Source organism: Gorilla gorilla, chromosome 13, assembly GCF_029281585.2.
Source record: "Gorilla gorilla gorilla isolate KB3781 chromosome 13, NHGRI_mGorGor1-v2.1_pri, whole genome shotgun sequence".
In the NCBI taxonomy this organism is placed as follows: Eukaryota; Metazoa; Chordata; class Mammalia; order Primates; family Hominidae; genus Gorilla; species Gorilla gorilla.
This window is the reverse complement of record NC_073237.2, coordinates 124,567,969-124,591,448: the sequence shown is the minus strand read 5'-3', so window position 1 is coordinate 124,591,448 and position 23,480 is coordinate 124,567,969. Positions and strand designations below refer to the sequence as shown.

At 52.1% G+C, this 23,480-nt stretch overlaps 2 protein-coding genes across 41 annotated transcripts in view; one reads left to right on the top strand and one right to left on the bottom strand.

The window, feature by feature from the left end:
* The window catches only part of DNM1 (dynamin 1), a 52,776-nt gene extending 49,260 nt beyond the window's left edge, over window positions 1-3,516 (bottom strand). For all 22 annotated transcript variants that reach the window (XR_008668575.2, XR_008668576.2, XR_004071380.3 and 19 more), the window contains exon 1: window positions 3,241-3,516. Coding sequence is in view for 17 of the 22 variants with exons in the window: in XM_031014265.3 (XP_030870125.1) it covers window positions 3,241-3,401 (161 nt within the window). In the remaining 5 variants the exon portion in view is untranslated. The remainder of the gene's footprint in view (window positions 1-3,240) is intronic.
* Window positions 2,591-23,480, top strand: part of CIZ1 (CDKN1A interacting zinc finger protein 1) — a 37,615-nt gene continuing 16,725 nt past the window's right edge. For 3 of the 19 annotated variants that reach the window (XM_055351239.2, XM_055351237.2, XM_055351232.2), the window contains exons 1-5: window positions 14,004-14,542; window positions 15,414-15,588; window positions 15,832-15,947; window positions 18,324-18,395; window positions 20,496-20,740. In XM_055351239.2, the coding sequence (XP_055207214.2) occupies window positions 14,335-14,542; window positions 15,414-15,588; window positions 15,832-15,947; window positions 18,324-18,395; window positions 20,496-20,740 (816 nt within the window). In that variant the 5' untranslated portion in view covers window positions 14,004-14,334. Of the gene's footprint in view, window positions 2,687-13,357; window positions 14,543-14,688; window positions 14,843-14,905; window positions 14,995-15,413; window positions 15,589-15,831; window positions 15,948-18,323; window positions 18,396-20,495; window positions 20,741-23,480 lie in introns of those variants that run through there. The other 16 variants (XM_055351240.2, XM_063697045.1, XM_055351235.2 and 13 more) reach the window with 11 other exon arrangements.

Here is a 23,480-nt window from a genome sequence, read left to right as displayed (position 1 = left end):
TTAGCTCATCACTCCACTACTAAAAAGCTTCCCACAAGAGAGAAAATAAACCCAAACTCCTCACTCCTCATGGCCTAAGGGCTTTGTAGATCTAGCCCCTGCCTATCTCTCAGGTCCTGTCTCCCCCTTGCTAGCCGAACACCAGCTACAGGGTCTCCTTTCTGTTCTTCAAAGGCACCAAATTCTTTGCTACCCCGGGGCCTTTGCACCTTTCCCTTGGCCTGGAACTCTCCCGCCCCTGGCAAGTTACACAGCTTCTCATCCCTTGGTTCTCATCTCAGATGCCACCTCCTCCTGGAGACCTCTGACCTCCCTGGGGAGAGCAGCCCCACTCCCCTCCCTGACGTTCACCACATTTTTCAGTTGTCTTCTGAGTTTCTCCCTCTGCAGTGCAGAGTCTTGGTCTTTTCCACCATAGAATCCCCAGTGCTGAGACATCATGCACCCTCCACAAATGTTTGCTAAATGACTGAATGAATTGGCCTCAGTTTTCCCTTCTGTAAAAGGGAAGGGGGTGAAGAAATAGTATAGACCCAGACAAGTTCTAGCAGCATCCCAGGCAGCTGCAAGGCTACTTCCATTGCAGAGTTGACAGCAGGATCCTCCTGAGCACCCAGAAGCCCGGGTGGGCCTGGGGCAGCCCTGATGCATTTTCCTGTGAGGCATTTTCTGTGGGGGATTGGCTCCTGGGAAGCCCCAGGAGACAGAATGGCTGTTACTATGCTCACCAGTCTGGGGACTGAGCCCTGTTGGAGAGGTCAGGAGCCCTTGAGGGAGCTGGCAGGCTGAGACAGTGGAACCCACTGAGCCTCAGTTTCCCTGGCCTTCTCACTAGCTTTCAGAGGATCACGAATGCTTTTCTGCCTACTCCTTCACATCAACCTAAGCCCCCTCCCCTGCCCTGGGCCTGCATCTGGACACCCTGCACATCCTCCTGTGGGGACAACGGCCAAGGGCATTGGGGTGGAGAGGGCAGTCAGAGGGCCCAGGCCTCCTGGGGCACGGTCCACACCTTGCTCCACCACTCAACAAGCAAGTACTCGATGAAATCTGCTGTGATCAGGGATGGCCCCTGCGTCACGGGCTCCAGGAAGGCAGGGGCTGGGCATACAGGTCCCCAAGCCTAATTGGCTATCAGCACCCCCTCCCGCATGTTTACAAAAGTGCCTTTCCACCCATGAACTCGGTGGAGCCCACGGTCACCTTCTCAGGAAGGCAGGGCAGCGGCTGTCAGCGTTTCCATTCTGCAGATGGGGAAATGGAGGCCCACCCACCCACACGTCCCTGTGCCTGGTGCAGGACCCGGCTGTCAGAGGATGTGCAGCGTCGAGATTAGGAATTGGGCTTTGGAGTCTAACAGCTGCTGCCCTTTCTGAATGTGTGACCTTGGGCAAGGCATCTAACCTCCAGGGTCTCAGTTTCCTTATCTGTAGGATGGGCATCATGGTACCTGCCTCTTGGGAGCTCCTGTGAGCCTATGAAGGACTCAGCATAGGGGGGGTGCATGGGATGGGCTCAGTAGATGGGGGCTGAAATCACCAGTTGGTCCCCTCCCTACCCCAAGCCTGAAGCATGCAGCCTGGCATGGGGCAGGAGTTCAGCCAACATTCAAAGGACGAGAGGTAGGAATACGGTTTCTCCATTCTAAACTGCTGGATATCCCTGACTGCTGGCCCTTGGGGAAGGGGCCCGTGGTGTGTCTCTTGCCTGTGTCTCTGCAGCTCCGGGGGTCATGTGATCAGAAGGGGGGCTCTGCAGGAGCCATTGGAGAGACAGATGCCTTCCCCTCTGCTGACCAGATGGGCACGGCCGCCCCCACGGTGGCCTTCCAACATCCCACACACACATGGCTCCAGTCAGGCCCTCTCCCTCTCACCTCTAGAGCTGGCATGGGTTTCCCAGGACATTTGAGGGGCAGGAACAACCACCCAGTCCCACTGTCCATGTTAGAGATGGGGACACTGAGGATCAGAGAGGGCAAGTGACTTGCCTGAGGTTTTGCAGCAGAACCTGGCTTGGACAGAACTGCTGTACCTCTGCGGACAAGGGCCCCTGCCTCCCTCTCCCATGTGCCAGTCACTTTTTTGGCCCTGAAGGTCACTGGAAGAAAGCAAGAGTTTCTGAAGAAGATGGGGGGGAGATGAAAGACGGAGTCAGTGTAAACTCTCTCACTTCATCCCCCAGTCTGCCCAGCCCCCCAACCCACCTCCAGTACCTGGAGAGCTCCTATCTTTCTTCTCTATCCTCAGCACCAGAAAAACTATTTCTGCCTCCCTTTGGGGGTTTGTGGGGAGCCTGCGGGTCACGACCCTGCCTGCCCCGCTAAACCCAGGACCCTTTGTCTTTGCGGTTGTTCCTCTCTCCGCCACCTAGGCCTCTCAGCGCCTTGTGGGATCAGAGGCGGGAGGGGGATTAGGTTCTGCAAATGGCTCCCCCCTCCCGCCATCCCTGTCTTAGTCATCTCTGCCCTCTGCCGCCTCTCCCTCCAACACGATTCCTCTGGCCAGGCCAAGGGGAGGGCGACACTGACAGGCGCCCCCCACCCAGGGGCCGTGGCGAAGCAAGGGGCCGGCTGCTCAGAAAAGGATAAGAAGTGGTTTCTCCTCCCCTCTTCCCTTCCTCATCCTGCAGCCCGCGCCTCCCCCCTCCGCCGCGTTGCGCACGGATGGCGGCGGGAGCCGCAGAGGTGTGTGTGTGCTGGCGGGAGGCCGTGCCGGGTCCTCGATGCCCGCGGGACTACGTCCTCTTCTAGGGACTGGGATGCGGGGGCTGACCCCTGCCACGGCCCAGGAATTCCCATGGGGGTAGGGGGATGTCCCCCATTGAGCCCGGTGTGGGGGACGCTGCCCCCGGGTGCTGCCCGCTCCAAAGGACTCCCGGAGCCCAACGGAGGCGCTGAGTAATGCGGGCTCTCTCCATGCCCATCTTGGGGGCGGGGGGCAGCTCTTTGCCCGGGGCTTCTGGCAGAGCGTTGTCTGCCCTAAAGGATGGGACGGAGGAGGGGGCGTGATTCGGTAGCCGGAGGCTTGACGACGTTTGCAAACTAGCGGGGGGCGCTGCTGCCCCGAGGGGCTCTCGCGGTGGCGGGAGGGCCTCCTCGCTCCGGCTGGGGGTGGGGGGCGCGCCGGCCGCGGGTGCAGCGTCGGGGGCTGCGAGGTCGCCGCGCCGTCAGTGCCCCGGGCGGGGACTCCAGGGATCCCGGGGGTCGGGGGTCGGCGCCTGGGGGCGCGCCGCGCCTACCTGCCTACGAAATTCTCGAGCACCGAGCTCTTGCCGGCGCTCTGGCCGCCCACCACAGCGATCTGCGGCAGGTCGAGGTCCGCGTTCTGGCCGATGGCAGAGAAGGCGTCTTGCAGCCGGTTGACCAGCGGGATGAGATCTTCCATGCCGCGGTTGCCCATGACTGCGGCGGGCCCCGCAGGCTGCGATCCGGCTGCCGCTAGCGCTCCCGGCTCCGACTCCGGCTCCGCCGCTGCAGCCGCGCGCCCAGACTGCCTGCGCCGCGGGGCCCCCGCCCCTCGGGGATCGGAGCGAGCACCACTCCCGGACGCCGCTAGGGGGAGCCCGCGGCGCTGAGGGCCGGCCGCCGTGCGCAGGCGCCGTCCGGGGAACCATGGGTGTCGTAGTTTTCACCTTCTGCGGCTTTCGGGGTGCTTTAGCAGTGTCTGGGGTGCGCGGATGCTGCGCAGAATGTATTTGTCAATGGGTTGGGTCTCACTCCTAGTACCAGGCCTCTTGGAGAGTGGTCTGGCTGTTTCACTCCATCTTACCGATGAGGAAACAGGCCTGGAGAGCAGATGGGCTTCCTCTGAGGTCACAGCCTCCTGACCCGGAGTTCCCCTTCATCTCGCTGCCTTCTATCCCTAGATCCTGACTCTGATCTCCAACATGTCCTTTTCTGCCTTTGGTCCTCAGTTTCCTTGTTTCTAGAAGGAGAAAGTTGGAACATGAATTCAACAAATATTTACTAGGTACCTGCTGGAAGCCAGGCCCTGTCCTAGGCACTGAAGATTCAGCAACGAATAAGACAGCCAAGGCCTCTGCCCTCATAGATCTTGCATCAAGCTGGAGAGACAGACAGTAAATAAGTAAGCAGATAAATGAAATAGTAAAAATGAAAATAATTCATAGTAAGAGGGATGGAGGAAATAAACAGGGTGAAAAAAGGTATCTTTGTGGGTGTGGAAAGTTCACATTGGCTTGGCAGGAGTCGGGGGTGTTCTCTGCAGAAGTGACATTTGAGAAGAGACCAAAATGATGAGAAGGAGCCAGCAGCAAGCAGATCAGGGGAAGAGCATGCCAGGCTGAATGACCAGCAAGTGCAGAGGCCCTGACACCTGGAGGGCCCTTCTTGGGAGAGTTGGAAGCTCTTGTCCTAGAGAGTGGAAGTCTTTGCTCCAACCCATCAGGATGGTGGTAAAACAGCGTAAAACAGTGGCATTCAAATCCAGGGCTCCTACAATCCTACCCTGCGTACCCTTTCACACAGACAGACCATGGGGCCCTGAGCCCAGCCGTCCATCTCTGCATTTAAGAAACCTAATTAGTATTCACGGTGGAGGCTAGGAAGGGAAGGCTAGCCTACACTGTGCTCATGGGGAGTCGGTGAGTCATTTCCCTGTGCTGTGAACAGTGTGGGGGCACTGCTGACAAAGTGGTCTGTGAATTGGAGACTGTTCACTTACTCATCCATTTAATGCGTATTTGTTGAGCCAGGTACTATGCTAGACTCCAGAGATAAAGCAGTGAGCAAAACGGACAAAGTCCTTACCCACATGTGGCTGACAATTCAGTGGAAAAAGACAGACAATATGCAAATAGGGCAATAACGATGGCCCTGTTAGATGGCGTGCCCTGCAGAGCAAGAAAGCAGGGGCAGGGTAGGGTGGTGTTGCTATTGTGAAGATGGTGATCAGAGAGTGACCCTTGTGGGGAGGAATGTTCGAGGCAGACATGGGGAACAAGCAGGCCCTCTCCCTGGTAGCACCAGAGAGTGGATTAGGAGTCTAATCTGGGCCTTAAACAAGCTGCGTGACCCAGGTCCCTCCACGTCTCTGAACCTCAGTTAACTAATCTGGATAATGGGGATAATAATAGATCAAATGCCTGTGTAGGGCACAGCCCAGGCCTAGTGCTCAGGGGGCCCTTATTAAGCTGCAGCTGTGAGGATGCCAATGATAACAGCTCACCAGACAGCTGAAGCATCAGTGCGACACAACTTGCATGGAACCTGGCAGCTGTTCCATGCCAACCTGTTATTATGCTCTGAGGACAAGAGAAGGCAGAGATGGAAGCCTGGATGACTGGCACCAGGAGGGGGTGCAGTTTATAGATGTTTGCCTAGAGGGCATCATGGCTGGGCTTTTAATATTATTTATTTACTTATTTATTTTATTTATTTTTGAGACGGAGTCTCACTCTGTCACCAGGCTGGAGTGCAGTGGCATGATCTCAGCTTACTGCAACCTCTACCTCCTGGGTTCAAGCGATTCTCCTGCCTCAGCCTCCCAAGTAGCTGGGACTACAGGCACGTGCCACCACTCCTAGCTAATTTTTGTATTTTTTGTTTGTTTGTTTGTTTTTTGAGACGGAATCTCGCTCTGTTACCCAGGCTAGAGTGCAGTGGTGCTCACTGCAACCTCCACCTCCCTGGTTCAAGGAATTCTCCTGCCTCAGCCTCCTGAGTAGCTGGGATTACAGGTGCTCGCCACTGTGCCCAGCTAATTTTTGTATTTTTAGTAGAGACGGGGTTTCATCATCTTGGCCAGGCTGGTCTCAAACTCCTGACCTCATGATCTGTCCGCCTCAGCCTCCCAAAATGCTGGGATTATAGCTGTGAGCCACCATGCCCAGCCAGCTTTTATTATTTTTACTTTTTCCCCCCTAATTACAATATTGAAACTTATTGTAAAACCAGACTTTACACAAGTATTTGAAAACCTCTGGTCATCCTCCTACCTAGAGATAACCACTATAGCTTAGGGATTATTCTCTGGCTTTGTTTTTCATATATGTACATATTCATGTTGTTCCATTTTGTTTTTACAGAAATGGGATTATAGTAAGTATCCTATACTGCTGTGTCACTGATGCCAGGCCAGCAGCCTGGCATCACATGGAGTTGGTTGAAAAGAAGAATCTCAGGGCCAGGTGCAGTGGCCCACACCTGTAATCCCAGCACTTTGGGAGGCCAAGGCGGGTGGATCACTTGAGGCCAGGAGTTCGAGACCAGCCTGTCCAACATGGCAAAACGCCATCTCTACTAAGTATACAAAAATTAGCTGGGCATGGTAGCCCGCACCTGTAATCCCAGGTACTCGAGAGGCTGAGGTGGGAGAATTGCTTGAACCTGGGAGGCAGGGGTGGTGGTTGCATCGAGCCGAGATCACACCATGCACTCCAGCCTGGGTGACAGAGCAAGACTCCATCTCAAAAAAAAAAAAAAAAGAAAAAGAAAGAAATAGCTTCTTTACTCTCTCTTGAGCTCCCAAAGCTTTTTTGTTTTTGTTTTTTTGGTTTGTTTTTAGAGATAAGATAAACCTTGCTCAGCTGCCCAGACTGGAGTGCAGTAGCACAATCGCAGCTCCCTGTAGCCTCAAACTCCTGGGCTCAAGTAGGCTTCCTGCCTCAGCCACCCAAATAGCTGAAACTACAAGTGCACACCACCATGCCCAGTTAATTAAAACAATTTTTTTTTGTACAGACAGGATCTTGCTTTGTTGCCCAGGTTGGTTTTGAACTCCTGGTTTCAAGTGATCCTACTGTTTTGGCCTCCCAAAGTGCTGGCACTATAGGTGTGAGCCACCATACATGGCTGAGCTCCCAAAGTTTTGACCACCAACTGTGCTGGGCAGAATTTTTTTTTTTTTTTTTTGAGACAGAGTCTTGTTCCAGCTCCAAGCTGGAGTGCAGTGGCGTGATCTCTGCTTACTGCAACCTCTGCCTCCTGGGCTCAAGCAATTCTCCTGCTTCAGCCTCCTGAGTAGCTGGGATTACAGGTGCCCACCATTATGCCCAGCTAATTTTTGTATTTTTAGTACAGACAGGGTTTCACCATGTTGGCCAGGCTGGTCTTGATCCACCCACCTCGGCCTCCCAAAGTGCTGGGATTACAGGCGTGAGCCACCGTGCCCAGCCGAGAAAGAAGTTTTATTAGCTTCCTTTGACAGATGAGAAAACTGAGGCACAGAGAGGTTAGTAAAGAACATGTCTGAGGTCACATAGCCAAGAAATTATGGAGTCAAGATGTAGACGGTTGTCAGTGTGACTCAGAGCTTCCATATTTACATCCTACACTATGCCAGCTCTGGTAATCGATGGTTTTCTCCCAGAGATGCTGTGTGGTGAATACATATTTTTAGTGCACAAAAAATAAAACCCTTTTTTTTTTTTTTTTGAGATGGAGTCTTGCTCTGTCGCCAGGCTGGAGTGCAGTGGCACGATTTCAGCTCACTGCAACCTGTGCCTCCTGGGTTCAAGCGATTCCCCTGCCTCAGCCTCCCAAGTAGCTGGAACGACAGGCACTCACCACCACACCTGACTAATTTTTTGTATTTTAGTAGAGACGGGGTTTCACCATGCTGGTCAGGATGGTGTCGATCTCCTGACCTCGTGATCTGCCCGCCTCGGCCTCCCAAAGTGCTGGGATTACAGGCATGAGCCACCGTGCCTGGCCAAAACACGAGCCCTTTTTGACAGTGTTTGTGTTGTATACATACACAGTAGGTGCTCAATAAATGCCAGTTGAATTGAGCAGTGGCCTTATTACACAGCTCCGGGGTCAAGTCGTTATATTTAGTCACTAAGTCTGCGCAGGGTCTGGCTCTTTGGAGTCATTCATTCATTCATTTTTTCCACAGGTATGGATCAGTGGCTACTATGTGCCAGATCTCAGCAAGACAGAGGGGGATGAAGAGGTTAATAAGACGCAGGGATCATCCTGCTGGAATGGAAGTCACAGGGGAGGGGCTAAGGGGACCAGGTACATGGGACAAGGGCACCTGGCACAGCCTGGGGCAGAGTCGCCGCTGAGGAAACAGCTGGGTCAGGCTGGGCCTTCTCTACGTGGTTGCAGGCTGGGCACCAATATTTCCTATGGGTTTTGGGGCTCGGCAGTCCAGGCGTCTGTGCCTGCACCACCTTATCTTCTGTTGAAGGGCTCCCCATCAGCCTGGAACAGGGCAGGTGCCCATGTGTGCTGATTGTGCCATGGTTAGGTGTGAAGCCAGACTGCCTGGTGTTCAAATCCCACTTCTGTCACTTTCTAACCTGATGACCTTGGGCAAATCATTTTACCTCCCAAAGCTTCGGTTTCTTCATCTGTAAAAGGGGGATTATATTAACCCCTAACTCATAGGATTGTGTGAAGGTTCAGTGATGTAATAATAATTTAGGTAAAGCATCCAACAGTGCCTGGAACTGTGAATCATGAGAGCTACAAATAGTGTCATTATAACCATCATCACCATTGCACTGTCCAAAGAAACTTCTTCGGTGTTGCGAAGGTAGCAGAGGGTGTGACTGGATGCAGTAAGGGAGGAGAGAGAATCTGTTATCCACAAGTCTGTCCTGTCTGGCACAGTTGGCCAAACTAGAGCCCTAAGTCAGGACCTACCCTGGGTCCCCCGGAAGGTAGGGGCAGCAACAAGGTCGTGCCCATCCGGCTATTCCCTGCCTCTGTCCTCTGCCTTTCACACTCCATTTATTTTTAGGAAAAGGCACAAGTGAGCAACAGCCACTGGGGAGGCCACGTGATAAGCATATGGTCTTATATATTTCTCTGCCTCTTGTCTGACTTGGAGCTGTTGTTGAATACAGCCTATTCCCAGGGATTCTGAGCTGGGGCATCTGCTGGGGGTGCCCACCTTATGGCCTATGCTGGGTGCGTCACTGGAACTTGCCTCTGTAGGGTGATGGACACAGATATCAAAGGTGCGAAGGGCTGCTATGATGAACACTAACCTGAGGACAGAGGGAAGAAATTGCATCCTGAAGCAATCCATCCATTCATTCATCATTCACTAATTTAATCAGCCTTCACCACACAAACCTGCGATGTGCAGGGTTCTGAGCTGGGTCCCAAGGACATGAGGACAACTTGGCAGGTACTTTCTACCATCAAGGGCACACGACATTGCTGAGGACAGAAATAGTGCAAGGTGGGGAGGTGGCAGGTTACAAGATAAAGAAGCTATAGTCAATTGCCAGTTAGAAAGAGTACTGGGAAAATAGCAATAATAGCTACCATAGAAACTGTGCAAGTACTAGGTGAAGAGGCCTGTGAAACTAACTTATTGCAAGGCTTGAATAAATAGAGACATTCGTGGCCGGGTGCAGTGGCTCACGCCTGTAATCTCAGCACTTTGAGAGGCTGAGGCAGGGGGATCACAAGGTCAAGAGGTCGAGACCATTCTGGCCAACATGGTGAAACCTTGTCTCTACTAAAAATACAAAAATTAGCCGGGCATGGTGGCGGGTGCCTGTAGTCCCAGCTACTCAGGAGGCTGAGGCAGGAGAATTGCTTGAACCCAGGAGGTGGAGGTTGCATTGAGCAGAGATTGTGCCACTGCACTCCAGCCTGAAGACAGAGCGAGACTCTGTCTCAAATAAATAAATAAATAATAGAGACATTCACCTCATTCTTTTCTTTTCTCTTTCTTTCTTTCTTTTTTTTTTTTTTTTTTTCTTGAGACAGGGTCTCACTCTGTTGCCAAGGCTGAAGTGCAGTGGCACGATCATGGCTCACTGTAGACTTGACCTCTCTGGCCCAAGTGATCCTCTCACCTCAACCTCCCAAGTAGCTGAGACTACAGGCACACACCACCATACCCAGCTAATTTTTAGTTATTTGTAGAGACGGTGATCTCCCTATATTGTCCAGCCTGGTCTCGAATTTCTGGGCTCAAGGAATCCTCCCACCTTGGCCTCTCAAACTATTAGAATTATAGGTGTGAGTCACAACACCTGGCCCATTTACCTCCTTCTTAAACCGAAAAACAGGGTGTAAAGACGTCAGTTTTTCTCTAATTTAAACATATTTAGTGCAACACCAATCAAAATTCTAATGAGGTCCAGGTTTAGTGGCTCATGCCTGTAATCCCAGCACTTTAGGAGGCCAAGGCGGGTGGATCATCTGAAGTCAGGAGTTTGAGACCAGCCTGGACAACATGGTAAAACCCCATCTCTACTAAAAATACAAAAAATTAGCTGGGTGTGGTGGCGCATGCCTGTAATCCCAGCTACTTGGGAGGCTGAGACACGAGAATCACTCAAACCCAGGAGGCAGTGGGTGCAGTGAACCAAGATTGCACCACTGCACTCCAGCTTGGGCGACAGAGCGAGACTCTGCCTCAAAAACAAACAAACAAACAAAAATTCCGATGGGATTTCAGAGGCTAGGAAAGGTTTGACAAAATTCTATGAAGTATCTGAAAAAAATATGTAATTGGGAATTAGCAAAAATATTTTAAAGAATAACAATGTCAGGGGCTTGCACTATGAGGGGGTAAACATATTCTAAAGCTATAATAATCAAAGTATGTGGCATCATCATGAGAAGGGATAGATAGAGTCCATGAGAAGGGATAGATAGATAAAGTCCTGGAGCAGAATAGGTCTGGAAGGCCTAGCATGGAGGCTCACGCTTGTAGTCCTAGCACTTTGGGAGGCCAAGGTGGGTAGATCACTTGAGATCAGGAGTTCGAGACCAGCCTAGTCAACATGGTGAAACCCCATCTCTACTGAAAATACAAAAATTAGCCGGGTGTGGTGGCGCATGCTTGTAGTCTCAGCTACTCAGGATGCTGAGGCAGGAGAATCACTTAAACCCAGGAGGCAGAGACTGCAGTGAGCTGAGATCGCACCACTGCACTCCAGCGTGGATGACAGAACAAAACTCTGTCTCAAAAAAACAAAACAAAACAAAAACACCTGGGATGGTAATGTGCATGCATTTTATAAGCCAGTGAGCTCACTTCACATCATATTGTGGGTGTTTATCCTTTGAAAACATAATTTCTGATGGCTGTGCACTGTTCCTTAAAAGGTGACACCATGACTTATTTAGCTATTCCCCTAAAGTTGATTATTTTCCAGACAGCTATTATAAATAATGTTTTGGCTGAATGTGGTGGCTCACACCTGTAATCTCAGCACTTCGGGAGACCATGGTAGGAGAATCACTTGAACCTATGAGTTCAAGACCAGCCCGGACAACATAGTGAGACCCCTGTCTTTAAAAAAAAAATACAAAAATTTGCTGGGCGTGGTGGCATGGGCCTGTAGTTCCAGCTGCTCAGGAGGCTGAGGTAGGAGGCTCCATTGAGCCAGGGAGGGAAAGGCTGCAGTGAGCTGTGATCGTGCCACTGCGCTCCAGACTGGGAGACAGAGCAAGACCCTGTCTCTTTTTTTTTTGTTTTGTTTTGTTTTGAGACAGTTTTGCTCTTGTTGCCCAGGCTGGAGTGCAACGACGGGATTTTGGCTCACTGCAACCTCTGCCTACCAGGTTCAAGCGATTCTCCTGCCTCAGTCTCCTGAGTAGCTGGGATTACAAGTGCCCACCACCAGGCCCAGCTAATTTTTTGTATTTTTAGTAGAGACGGGGTTTCACTATGTTGGCCAGGCTGGTCTCGAACTCCTGACCTCAGGCGATCCACCCACCTCAGCCTCCCAAAGTGCTGGGATTATAGGCGTGAGCCACCATGCCCAGCTGAGCCTGTCTTTAAAAAAAAAAAAAAGAAAGAAAAAAGAAAAAATATATAAATATTTCCATGAACAACCTGCTATCTTGTAAAAGTCTCATTTCTGATTATTTTCTTAGGCTAGACTCCTACAAATGGTGTTATTGGGTCAAAGGGCAAAACATGTGCAAGATTTTTTTTTTTTTTTTTTTTTTTTTTGAGATGGAGTTTTGCTCTTGTCACCCAGGCTGGAGTGCAATGGTACGATCTTGGCTCACTGCAACCTCCAGCTCCCAGGTTCAAGCAATTCTCCTGCCTCAGCCTCCCGAGTAGCTGGGATCGCAGGCGTCTGCCACCATGCCCGGCTAATTTTTGTATTTTTAGTAGAGATGAGGTTTCACCATGTTGGCCAGGCTGGTCTTGAACTCTTGACCTCAGGTGATCCACCTGCTTCAGCCTCCCAAAGTGCTGGGATTACAGACATGAGCCACTGCATCGGCCCAAGATTCTTGATATAAAATTTGCAAATTGCTTCCCAGAAAGATGAACCAACACAGGAAGTTAGTGCTGGCTTTCCACCTTCACCAGCACAAGCATTATTTTTAGTTTTTTCACTTTGGCAATTTGCTAAGCTCCTTCTGTGCCAGGTGCCAGTGCTAAGCATTATGTAATGTCATTCTTACCACCCCGGGAGGGGGCACACATTTCACCAAGGAGGAAAGCAGCTAAGAAGCCTCTCCCCCAGCCAGTGTCACCTAGCCACAAGGCAGGGGAGTCACGATTCAATCCTGGACTTCTCCAACGCTAGCACCCAGATCAAGGTGTTAACATGCTTGCTTGGCAGCCTGGGCAGTCTCTGATTTTTATTTTTTGAAATGGAGTCTCGCTCTGTCGCCCAGGCTGGAATGCAGTGATGTGATCTCGGCTGCAACCTCTGCCTCCCGGGTTCAAGCGATTCTTCTGCCTCAGCCTCCCGAGTAGCTGAGATTACAGGCGCCCGCCACCACATCCGGCTCATTTTTTTTGTATTTTTAGTAGAGACGGAGTTTTACCATGTTGGCCAGGCTGGTGTCGAACTCCTGACCTTAAGTGATCCACTTGCCTGGACCCCCCCCCCGCCAAAGTGCTGGGATTACAGGGGTGAGCCGCTGTGCCCAGTAGAGCCTGGGCAGTCTTGACTCGCCCCTCTCTCCTCACTGCTTCTGTCTCGGTTTTCACGGGAGCGGGTTTTCTAATTGGCAGATTTGATGCTGTCACTCATGAGGTTCACACCCTTCTCCAGTGCTCCCTACCCTTAGAGGATAAAGCCTACTTCTCAGCCCAGCATTCGAAGTCCCCACCCTCCAGGCTGCCTGTTCACCCATAGGCGCCGACGTCCCCGGGGCCCTGGACGCCACCCTGCGCTCCGGCCTCGCTGAGTCACTTTCGCGCCTCTAAGTCCTAGCTCTTCCACGACTAGTCCAGGTCGAGTTAGGCTCCTCAGCCGCCGCCCATCTGCCGCAGAGCCAGTCCAGAGCTTTGGAGGGGCGCTCGTCACATGACTGCAGTGATTTATGGACACGCGAGTTCTGCTGCCCGAGCGCCCTCCGTCAACGCGCTCCGCCTGCCCGGGTCTGCGCGCCGCCAGCGCCCCCGCGCGCCCTGCCCGCCCAACGTCAGCGCGGAAGGCAGGGCGAGGAGTCGCCCGGGCTGTGACACGAACAAGGAGGCAGGGAGCCACAGAAAAGGGAGCCTGAGTTGCTACTTAGTCCAGGAGAGGTGGCTCACCCCTGTAATCCCAGCACTTTGGGAGGCCAAGGCAGGCGAATCACTTGAGGTCAGGAGTTCGAGACTAGCCTGACCAACATGGTGAAGCCCCGTCTCTATTAAAAATACAAAAATTAGCCGGGCGTGGTGGCCCGCGCCTGTAGTCCCAGGTATTCTGGAAGCTGAGGTGGGAGGACCACTTGAACCCAGGAGGCGGAGGTTGCGGTGAGCCCAGATCGTGCCACTGCACTTCAGCCTGGGCGACAGAGTGAGACTCCGTCTCAAAAATATAAATAAATAAAAAATAAAAAATAAATAAAAGAATTACTACTTAGTAGCCAAGGATTGTTACGGCGCGGGGACGGGGGATACAGCGGTTGTTAAGGGGGTCATTGGGGGAAGGACCATTTTAGGTGCAGGATAAGGGAACAGGGCTCTGTTTTCCTCTCCTTTTCTTTTTAAAATTTTTACTTTTTTTTTTTTGACAGCTCTTGCTCTGTCGCTCAGGCTGGAGTGCAGTGGCGCGATCTCAGCTCACTGCAGCCTGTGCCTCCCGGGCTCAAGTGATCCTCTTGCCTTAGCCTCCCGAGTAGCTGGGACTACAGACGCCCGCCACCACCCCGGCTAATGTTTGTATTTTTTGTAGAGAGGGATTTCGCCATGTTGCCCAGGCTGGTCTCGATCCTCCAGCCTCGGCCTCCCAGAGTACTGAGATTACAGGCGGAAGCGCCCGGCCCCTAGGGCTATTTTTTGATAATTGGCCTCGACCCTCCTCACCTACTCCTTCCTTAGCCAAATCTACTGAGAAAAGACTTGGAGGGGGACTCCCCCTCCACCCCTCCGTGGGCAAACTCCTGCCGGACTGTAAGACCTTGGCCGCCCTCTCGCCTGGCCTGGGTCCCTCGAATGAATGTACATCCGCCAACTGCGCGCCCCCTCCCACCGCAGCCCCGCGCGGGGCCCCAGGATCGCAGGACCGCGGCGGCCGCAGGGAGGCGGGTTGGGAACAGGAAGGAAGTACCCCTCGATGCCCCGCGGGATGGCTGACCCTTCCGGGCGGCAGACGGACCTTGGTCTCCGAGCCTCCCCTTCGCGATGCGGAGGACGCGGGACAGAGGGTATGAGCCGCCCAGGACCCCCTCGCACCTGCTAGCGCCCCGCAGCCGCCCCCCAGCGTGACTTGTGCACTGGGCGAGCTCGGGTGGCGCAGCCGGCGGCGCCTGGACCTCCCGTCCCCCAGAGGGCGCTGCCCCGGCCGGCCCCGCCCGCATTTGGGCCTTACGAGCCCACAGGCCCCGGAGTAGCAGCGGGGAGGCCGGGAGCCCGCGGGCCGGAGCCGCCCGGCGGGAGCGTGGGGGCTGCGGGGCCGGCCCATCCGTGGGGGCGACTTGAGCGTTGAGGGCGCGCGGGGAGGCGAGGTGCGGGGCCGGGGGCGGCTGGGTCGTGGGGCTCCGCCTGCGAGCTGGCTGTGTCTGCGGAGGAGGCGGCTGGCGGGGTGGGAGCGGGCGGAGTGGGGCGTGAGGAGGTGGCAGTGGTGGAGAGAAGCCGTCCCACGGAGCTCAGGACCACGGTGACCGGGTTGGACGGGTGCCGATGTTATTGACACCCGGGGGCCCAGAGAGGGTTGCGGTATTGAAAAGGGGGTATGAGTGAGGAAGTGATGGGCGCAGAGAGAGGCTGAGGCTGAGGGTGGGAGGATGGAGCCGCCAGAAATGGAGAGATGGAGGGACTTGAAGGAGGGGCTGTTGGCAGTGTCTGGGGGGGCATTGGCAGGAGGGTGGTTGAATCTTGCCCCTAGCAGGACTGGAGGTAACTTGGAAGGATGGGCCAATCGAGTGTGGCAGGCTCTTGGCAGGACTGGGAATGCAGCTGTGAAAGCTCCTCAGCAGTCTCTGCGGGCTGTGGCTGCGGGCAGTGGCGGTGGATGGGAGGGGAGCAGGCCTGACCTATGGTGGGGACCCCTTGCCTCACTCTGCTTTCTGCCCCTAGCCACCATGTTCAGCCAGCAGCAGCAGCAGCAGCTCCAGCAACAGCAGCAGCAGCTCCAGCAGTTACAGCAGCAGCAGCTCCAGCAGCAGCAATTGCAGCAGCAGCAGTTACTGCAGCTCCAGCAGCTGCTCCAGCAATCCCCACCACAGGCCCCGTTGCCCATGGCTGTCAGCCGGTGAGTTCCCCCCTCGGGCGCGATGGCTTCAGCCTTGCTACTCAGACCCATGTCTCGGAGCTCCCGATCCCCATCCTTTTTCCCAGTGCCATCCCCGTTTGAGTCCTGGAGATCACCAATTCCAGCCCTAAGGGGTCCTCTGTCTACCACAGAGTGGGGCAGAGAATGGAGGTGAGAAGCCTTGGGGAAGAAGGAAGGTCTGACTTTCCAAATAACCCTCTGACACCCCCTCCCAACACACAGGGGGCTCCCCTCGCAGCAGCCACAGCAGCCGCTTCTGAATCTCCAGGGCACCAACTCAGCCTCCCTCCTCAACGGCTCCATGCTGCAGAGAGCTTTGCTTTTACAGCAGTTGCAAGGTATGGATGGCCCCAGGCCTCTTCTCAGTCTCTTTTAGTGGTAGCTCCCTAGCAGCCCATTGCACTAAATCTCAACTCCACACAGCCACCCTGAGAGGGAGCTATTCTTGGCATCCTAGTTCACTCATGAGGACACTAAGGCTCCAGGAGGTGAAAGTCCCTAAGCTGCTAATTTGAATGCAGATCTGTCTGATCGCAGAGGTGTGTCCTTGGCCATGGTGCTGGCTCTTTGGGCAGTACTCAGCACACTTCACTCATATTCAGATTAGATGCCATCTGACAGATGAAGAAGCTAAGAAGGGAAATCATTTGCCCTGCATCAGCAGTGGCTAAGCTGGGCCGATGCCTGGGCCTCTTGACCATCCAGATGTCTGAGTGGTTGTCTCTAGCCCTGTGCATTAAGCCTGTGGCCTTGTCTCAATTTCCCAATATGGAGAGCAGTCTCAGCTCTTCCTTCAAGATGCTGCTCCTTTTTTTTTTTTTTTTTTTTTTTTGAGACAGGGTTTTGCTCTGTCGCCCAGGCTGGAGTGCAATGGTGCGATCTTGGCTCACTGCAACCTCCGGTTCCCGGGTCCAAGCGATTCTCCTGCCTTAGCCTCCCGAGTAGCTGGGATTACAGGTGCCTGCCACCATGCCCAGCTAATTTTTGTATTTTTAGTAGAGACGGGGTTTCCCCATGTTGGCCAGGCTGGTCTTGAACTCCTGACCTCAGGTGATCCACCCGCCTTGGCCTCCCAAAGTGCTGGGATTACAGGCGTGAGCCACTGCGCCCAGCCAAGATGCTGCTCCTGATTCTACTGATAACCCCCTAAGGAGAGGTACAACCATGATCCCATTTTACAAATGAAGAAACTGAGGCCCAGAGAGGGGTTGTGTGCCCAAGATTACATAACAAGTCGGTATTGATTAGATGGTTGTCACTCTGTGGACCTGTCAGGGCCACATGGATGTGGTCCTGGGAACTGACTTAAAAATGATAAGCAGGTAGGTAGAGAGAGAGAACCACACACAGGGACCTGCCACATATACATATACATCTTCCTTTTTTTCTTTCCCATTTAAAACATTACACCCTTCAGCCACGGGTTGTGGCTCACGCCTGTAATCCCAGCACTTTGGGAGGCCAAGACAGGAGGATCACATGAGTCCAGGAGTTCGAGAACAGCTTGGGCAACATGGTGAAACTCTGTCTCTATTAAAAATACAAAAATTAGGCTGAGTGTGGTGGCTCACACCTGTAATCCCAGCACTTTGGGAGGCCGACCGAGGTGGGCGTATCACGAGGTCAGGAGATCGAGACCATCCTGGCCAACATGGTGAAACCCCGTCTCTACTAAAAATAGAAAAATTAGCTGGGTGCGATGGTGTGCACCTGTAGTCCCAGCTACCCAGGAGGCTGAGGCAGGAGAATCACTTGAACCTGGGAGGTGGAGGTTGCAGTGAGCTGAGATTGCGCCACTGTACTCCAGCCCAGCAACAGAGCGAGACCCTGTCTCAAAAAAAGAAAAAAAAAAATTAGCTGGGCGTGGTGGCGTGCACCTGTAATCCCAGCTACTCAGGAGGCTGAGGCATGAGAATTGCTGAACCCAGGAGGCGGGGGTTGCGGTGAGCCAAAATTGTATCACTGCATTCCAGCCTAGGTGACAGAGCGAGACCCTTTCTCAAAAAAAGAAAAAAAAAGGAAAATAACTCACACTCTTGGCCAGGTGCAGTGGCTCATGCCTGTAATCCCAACTCTTTGGGAGGCCAAGACAGGAGATTTGCTTGAGGCCAGGAGTTCAAGATCAGCCTGGGCAACTTAGTAAGACCCTTTCTCAAAAAACAAACAAAAGAATAAAAGTCACACTCTTTAAAGTGGAAAAAAAGGTTAAAAATGGGGATAGGAAAACCCACAGTGTCATCTGTTGACTCACTCACCACCTGAAGAAAACCAACAGTCAGCATTTTTGTCTCTTTCATCCCATTTTTTTTCTAGGCACAGACTTGGGGATTTGTATCTGATGATTGTGATTGATATAAGTCCCAGGCTGTACCTTGTTTCTTTTTCACTGAATAGAATGGCATGATCGTTTACCATAGGATTTGATCATCTGTGTTAAGATTATTTTTAATAGCTGTTTAATATTGCTATGCCTTTGTTTATCTAAACCTTCTTAGCTGTTTGGCTCTTTCCTTTTTTTTTTTTTTTGCTTTTTTCTTTCTTTTGCTTTTTTTTATTTTTTGTTTTGTTTTGTTTTGGGTTTTTTTTTTTTTTTTTTTTTGCTGTTTTAAGTAGCCCTGGGATGAATATGTTGTTTGAGATTGTTTTCTCACTGAGTCAGGGGGGATGGATGTTTTATGGCTCTTGATAAGTATTGCCGAATTGCTTTCCTAAAGGACTGGACCAGTTTGCAATGCCACCAGCCACGTATGACACTGCCGGTCTCACCATGCCCACAGCAACACTGGGTATTATATGCTTTTTATATATATATATATAAACGTATATATACATATAATTAAGTTGGTTGGCAAAAAGAAGCTATGTCATGAATGTTTTACATTTCTTAGAGTGCTAGTGCAATTGAACATTTTATATTTGTCTGTTGAACATTTTATTTCTTTTTGTGACTTGTCCATGTCCTTTGTTCATTTTTCTTTTAGGTTGTTTCATCTTTTGTCTTATTGTTTTTAAGAGCTGGTTGGCTCTCTGTACATATGTGTATATGTATTTGTTTCAAGTTAATGTTAATTGAACATTTACTGTGTACCAGGCACATTTGTATATCTCATTGAATACTCATGAAACATTGTGAGGCAAGTGCTATTATTATCCCCTTTTTACAGATCAGGAAATCAGGCTAAGCAGGGGGAAGTGATTTGTTCAAGGTCACAGAGCTTGCACTGTAGAGTCTGGATTTGAACCCAGCGCTCACAGCACAGCTGACCCATGCTTTCACCTTTAACCCCTGTGCTTCCCATCCCAGCACTGGGGCAAGAGTTCCAACTGCCTTTCATCCCTTAAATACTTCCCAAGCTCTGGGCCTCCCCTGAGGTGCAGAGCTGAGTTAGATGATGTGAAGCAGAAAGCAGATAAGGAGCTGGATGTGGTGGCTTACGCCTGTAATCCCAGCACTTTGGGAGGCCAAGGTGGGCGGATCACCCTGAGGTCAGGAGTTTGAGACCAGCCTGGCCAACATGGTGAAACCCTGTCTCTACTAAAAATACAAAAATTAGCCAGGTGTGGTGGCGGGCGTCTGTAGTCCCAGCTAGTCGGGAGGCTGAGGCAGGAGAATCACTTGAACCCAGGAGGCAGAGGTTGCAGTGAGCCAAGATTGCACCACTGCACTCCAGACTGGGCAACAGAGCAAGACTCCCTCTCAAAAAAAAAAAAAAAAGCAGACAAGGAAAGTATGAAGTATGTAGCTCATCCTAGAATAATTGGAAGCTGGGGCCTTTGGGGACACAGTCTGCAAAGGTCTCTTGGAGGAGAGACACCTATAGGGAGGTCTGAAGGGTGACTGGGAGTCAGTGGGTAGAACAGCCCAGGCAGAGGGAACAGCATATTCAAAGGCCCTGAGGCAGGATGCCTGAAGGACGGCACAGGGACATGTGACTGGAATATAGTGGGGACATGTGGGGAGAATGGCAAGAAAGGAGGCTGGAAAGGTGGGAAGGGCCAGACCATGCAGTGAGGAATGCCCTTTGCTACCCAACAGCAGGGAGCTATGGAAGTGTTTGGGCAGAAGGGAGAGATGAACTCAGAATATGGTTTGAGAAAGATCGCTGTTTGCTGCCATCTTGTGCAAAAGCTGTGGCTGGAATTCAGGCAAAGGATCAAGTGGTTTTGGGAGGAGGCAGGGAGTGGGAGTGGGGATGGAGTGGGAAAGTCAGATTGGGAAGAGGCGTAGGAGACAGAGTTGATAGTATTTGGGGATGGCTTTCATGGAATAGGGCAAAGAGAGGGAGGAATGAGGAATACCCCAGAATCCTGGCTGGGGTGGTAGGTGGATGGCAGTGTCCCTCATAGCGACCCTGGGCAAGCTGCACCTCCACTCTGTCTCCGTTTTGTCATCGGTAGAGAGAACACCCACCCTGAAACCTGCTGGGCCGAGGGACTGAGGCAGTGTGAGGAATGGGCTTAGCACAGTGCCTGACTCATAGTTGCTGCTGATAAAGGGTAGCTGGTAGGGGTGGGGGTGGGTGTCTTGTTATCCCAGGGACCAGCCCTCCTGCTGGTTCTCCCTATGGGCTGTGCTAAGTCTCTCACCTACTCTATGGCAGACTCTAAAGCATGCCTGAGGGTGAGCAGGGTTTTGGGGAATGCTAAAGGCAACACCCCCACCCCTAGCTGGGGCAGAAAAGAGCCCTGAAGCTTCCTTCACCACCAGTGCCCAAGATGGGGCTGAGCCTCAGCTCTCATCTCTTCCCTTTGGCTGTCCTTGGGTGGGAAGGTCCCTTTCAATTATCTGGGATGTTCCCATGATGCTCTGGGGCACTGACGCCTGACCCTACCTTCTGCCACCCGACCACATTGTGACCCCTCTTCTCCTGTTTTCTTGCCTGCAGGTAACCTCCGAGGCTACGGCATGGCATCCCCAGGCCTCTCAGCCCCCAGCCTGACAGCCCCCAGCCTCACACCCCCGCAACTGGCCACTCCAAATTTGCAACAGTTCTTTCCCCAGGCCACTCGCCAGTCCTTGCTGGGACCTCCTCCTGTTGGGGTCCCCATGAACCCTTCCCAGTTCAACCTTTCAGGACGGAACCCCCAGAAACAGGCCCGGACCTCCTCCTCTACCACCCTCAATCGAAAGGTGAGTGGTAGGTGGGGATGGGAGTGGGCGGGAGGAGACCCTGGGTGTCAGCCCCAGTGCCACCTGCTCTGGCTCAGTCTGGGCCTTCGGACAGGTCACACTCCCTTTATGCCTCAGTTTCCTCATCTGTAAAATGAGGGGGGCGGGAATGGACTTGTTTAGCGTTTCCCAAACTTCAAATATTCTTTTATCAACGAAGGGATTTTTGCCATGCCCAAACACTACCAGTACTATCATTTACTTAATGTTTCTTTTTTGTTTGTTTTTTGAGATGAAGTTTCACTCTTATTGCCCAGGCTGAAGTACAATGGCGCGATCTCAGCTCACTGCAACCTCCGTCTCCCAGGTTCAAGCAATTCTCCTGCCTCAGCCTCCGGAGTAGCTGAGATTACAGGCATGCGCCACCACGCCCAGCTAATTTTGTATTTTTAGTAAAGATGGGGTTTCTCCATGTTGGTCACGCTGGTCTCAAACTCCTGACCTCAGGTGATCCGCCCGCCTCAGCCTCCCAAAGTGCTGGGATTACAGGCGTGAGCCACTGCGCCCGGCTTAATATTTCTTTTTAGATTATCAGTGTGGCCAAGCGTGGGGGCTCACACCTGTAATCCCGGTACTTTAGGAGGCCATGGTGGGTGGATCACCTGAGGTCAGAGGTTTGAAACCAGCCTGGCCAATATGGCAAAACCCCCTTCTCTACTAAAAATACAAAAAAGTAGCCGGGCATGGTGGTGCATGCCTGTAATCCTGGCTACTCAGGAGGCTGAGGCAGGAGAATCGCTTGAACCCAGGAGGCAGAGGTTGCAGTGAGCCAAGATTGCACCATTGCACTCCAGCCTGGGGAACAAGAGCAAAACTCTGTCTCAAAAAATAAATAAATAAAAATAAAATTATCAGGGCATGATAGTGCATGCCTGTAATCCCAGGGACTTGGGAGGCTGAGGTGGGAGGATTGCTTGAGGCCAGGAGTTAGAGGCTGCAGTGAATTATGATCACACTACTGCACTCCAGCCTGGGTGACAAAGTGAGACCCTGTCTCAAAAAAAAAAAAAAAAAAAAAAAAAAATCAGCACTGCCCAGTAGAAATAAAATACAAGCCATATATGTAATTTAAAATTTTCTGGTAACCACATTATAAAGCAAAAAGAAATGGGCTAAATTAATATTACTAACTTATTTAGCCCAATCCCATATGAAACTATTATCATTTCGACCTGTCATCAATATAAAAAATGAGGCATTTTACATTCCTTTTTTAAAAACTACAAAATCTTCACAATCTGGTGTGTATCTGATACTGACCTCTCAATTCAGCCCCGCCAGTTTCAGGTGCTCTCCTGAGGCTGTGGGGTGACTGTGTGGGAGAGCATGGCTTTGAATAAGTGAGCTTCCTTTCTGTTACATTTATTTTGAAAGGAAACATCATATCATAACCTGACATTCTAAAAACTATCTAAGTTAATTGCCGTTCATAGAAGTATAAGAAATTGCTGGGTGCAGTGGCTCACGCCTGTAATCCCAACACTTTGGGAGGCTGAGGAGGGCAGATCATTTGAGGTCAGGAGTCCAAGACCAGCCTAGCCAACATGGTGAAACCCCGTCTCTACTAAAAATACAAAAATTAGCTGGGCCCTAGTGGTGGGTGCCTGTAATTCCAGCTACTCAGGAAGGCTGAAGTAGGAGAATCACTTGAACCTGGAAGACAGAGGCTGCAGTGAGCCAAGATCGTGCCATTGCACTCCAGCCTGGGCGACAGAGTGAGACTCCATTTCAAACAAACAAACAAACAAAAGTATAGGAAACATAACTGGGGTAGAACAATGCTATAAAATCCTAAGCTATACGCTGTTGCCGGCTATAGGTTCCAGCCCACAGCCCCCTGGCTCCTTGTGTGTTTGAGAGGTGTTTACCTTTCTCCTGGCATAAGCAGGAGATCTGCAAAGGGCTCACCCCCTCCCTAGACTGTCCTGTCCCTGAAGGTCTCCGCAGCTCCTGCTCACACCCTGCTTCTGGGTGTATTCCAGCGCAGGGGCAATGCCCCCTTTGCTGGCCACTCCAGGGCAGGCCACTTCTGGAGGTAAGGCATTTTCCTTCAGCGAGGGGCCCCGCCTCCAGCCTTCCAACGGGCCTGTCATCACAGATCTGGTCTAGTGTCTAACCCGCCCTGCCCTCATTTTTTTACGTATGGAAAAACCCAGGCTCAAGAGATTGGGGTGGGGGTGGTCCTGAGCCCCACAGCTGTCTAGGTGGACCCAGAGCCCAGGCCTCCTGACTCTCAGGCTGGTGCCTGTTTCGTGCAGGGTGACAGCTAGGTAGTTTCTGAAGGGCAGAGTATGGATGTGTCCAGATTACCATTCCCTGCTCAGTGCTCATTCCTTGGGCTTAGCAGGAGGGAGGGAGGGAGGCTGCAGGCTTCTGGTGGCCTCCTGGGGTGCCTTGGACTGGCCAGAGAAAGCTGTGTGTTCATTTAGCAGACATCTGGAAGTCCCTGCAGGGGACTCCCTGGTGCAGATGATACATCTGGCCTGTCCCTCCCTGAGGTCTTGGACAGGAATGGGGAGGGCGGTGAGAGATATTAATGCAAATAATGCTCCAACCAATTAATTAAGACTGCGGAGGCCGGGTGCAATGACTCATGCCTGTAATCCCAGCACTATGGAAGGCCAAGGCAGGAGGATCAGTTGAGCCCAGGAGTTCGAGACTAGCCTAGGAAACACAGTGAGACCCTGGCTGTATGGAAGAA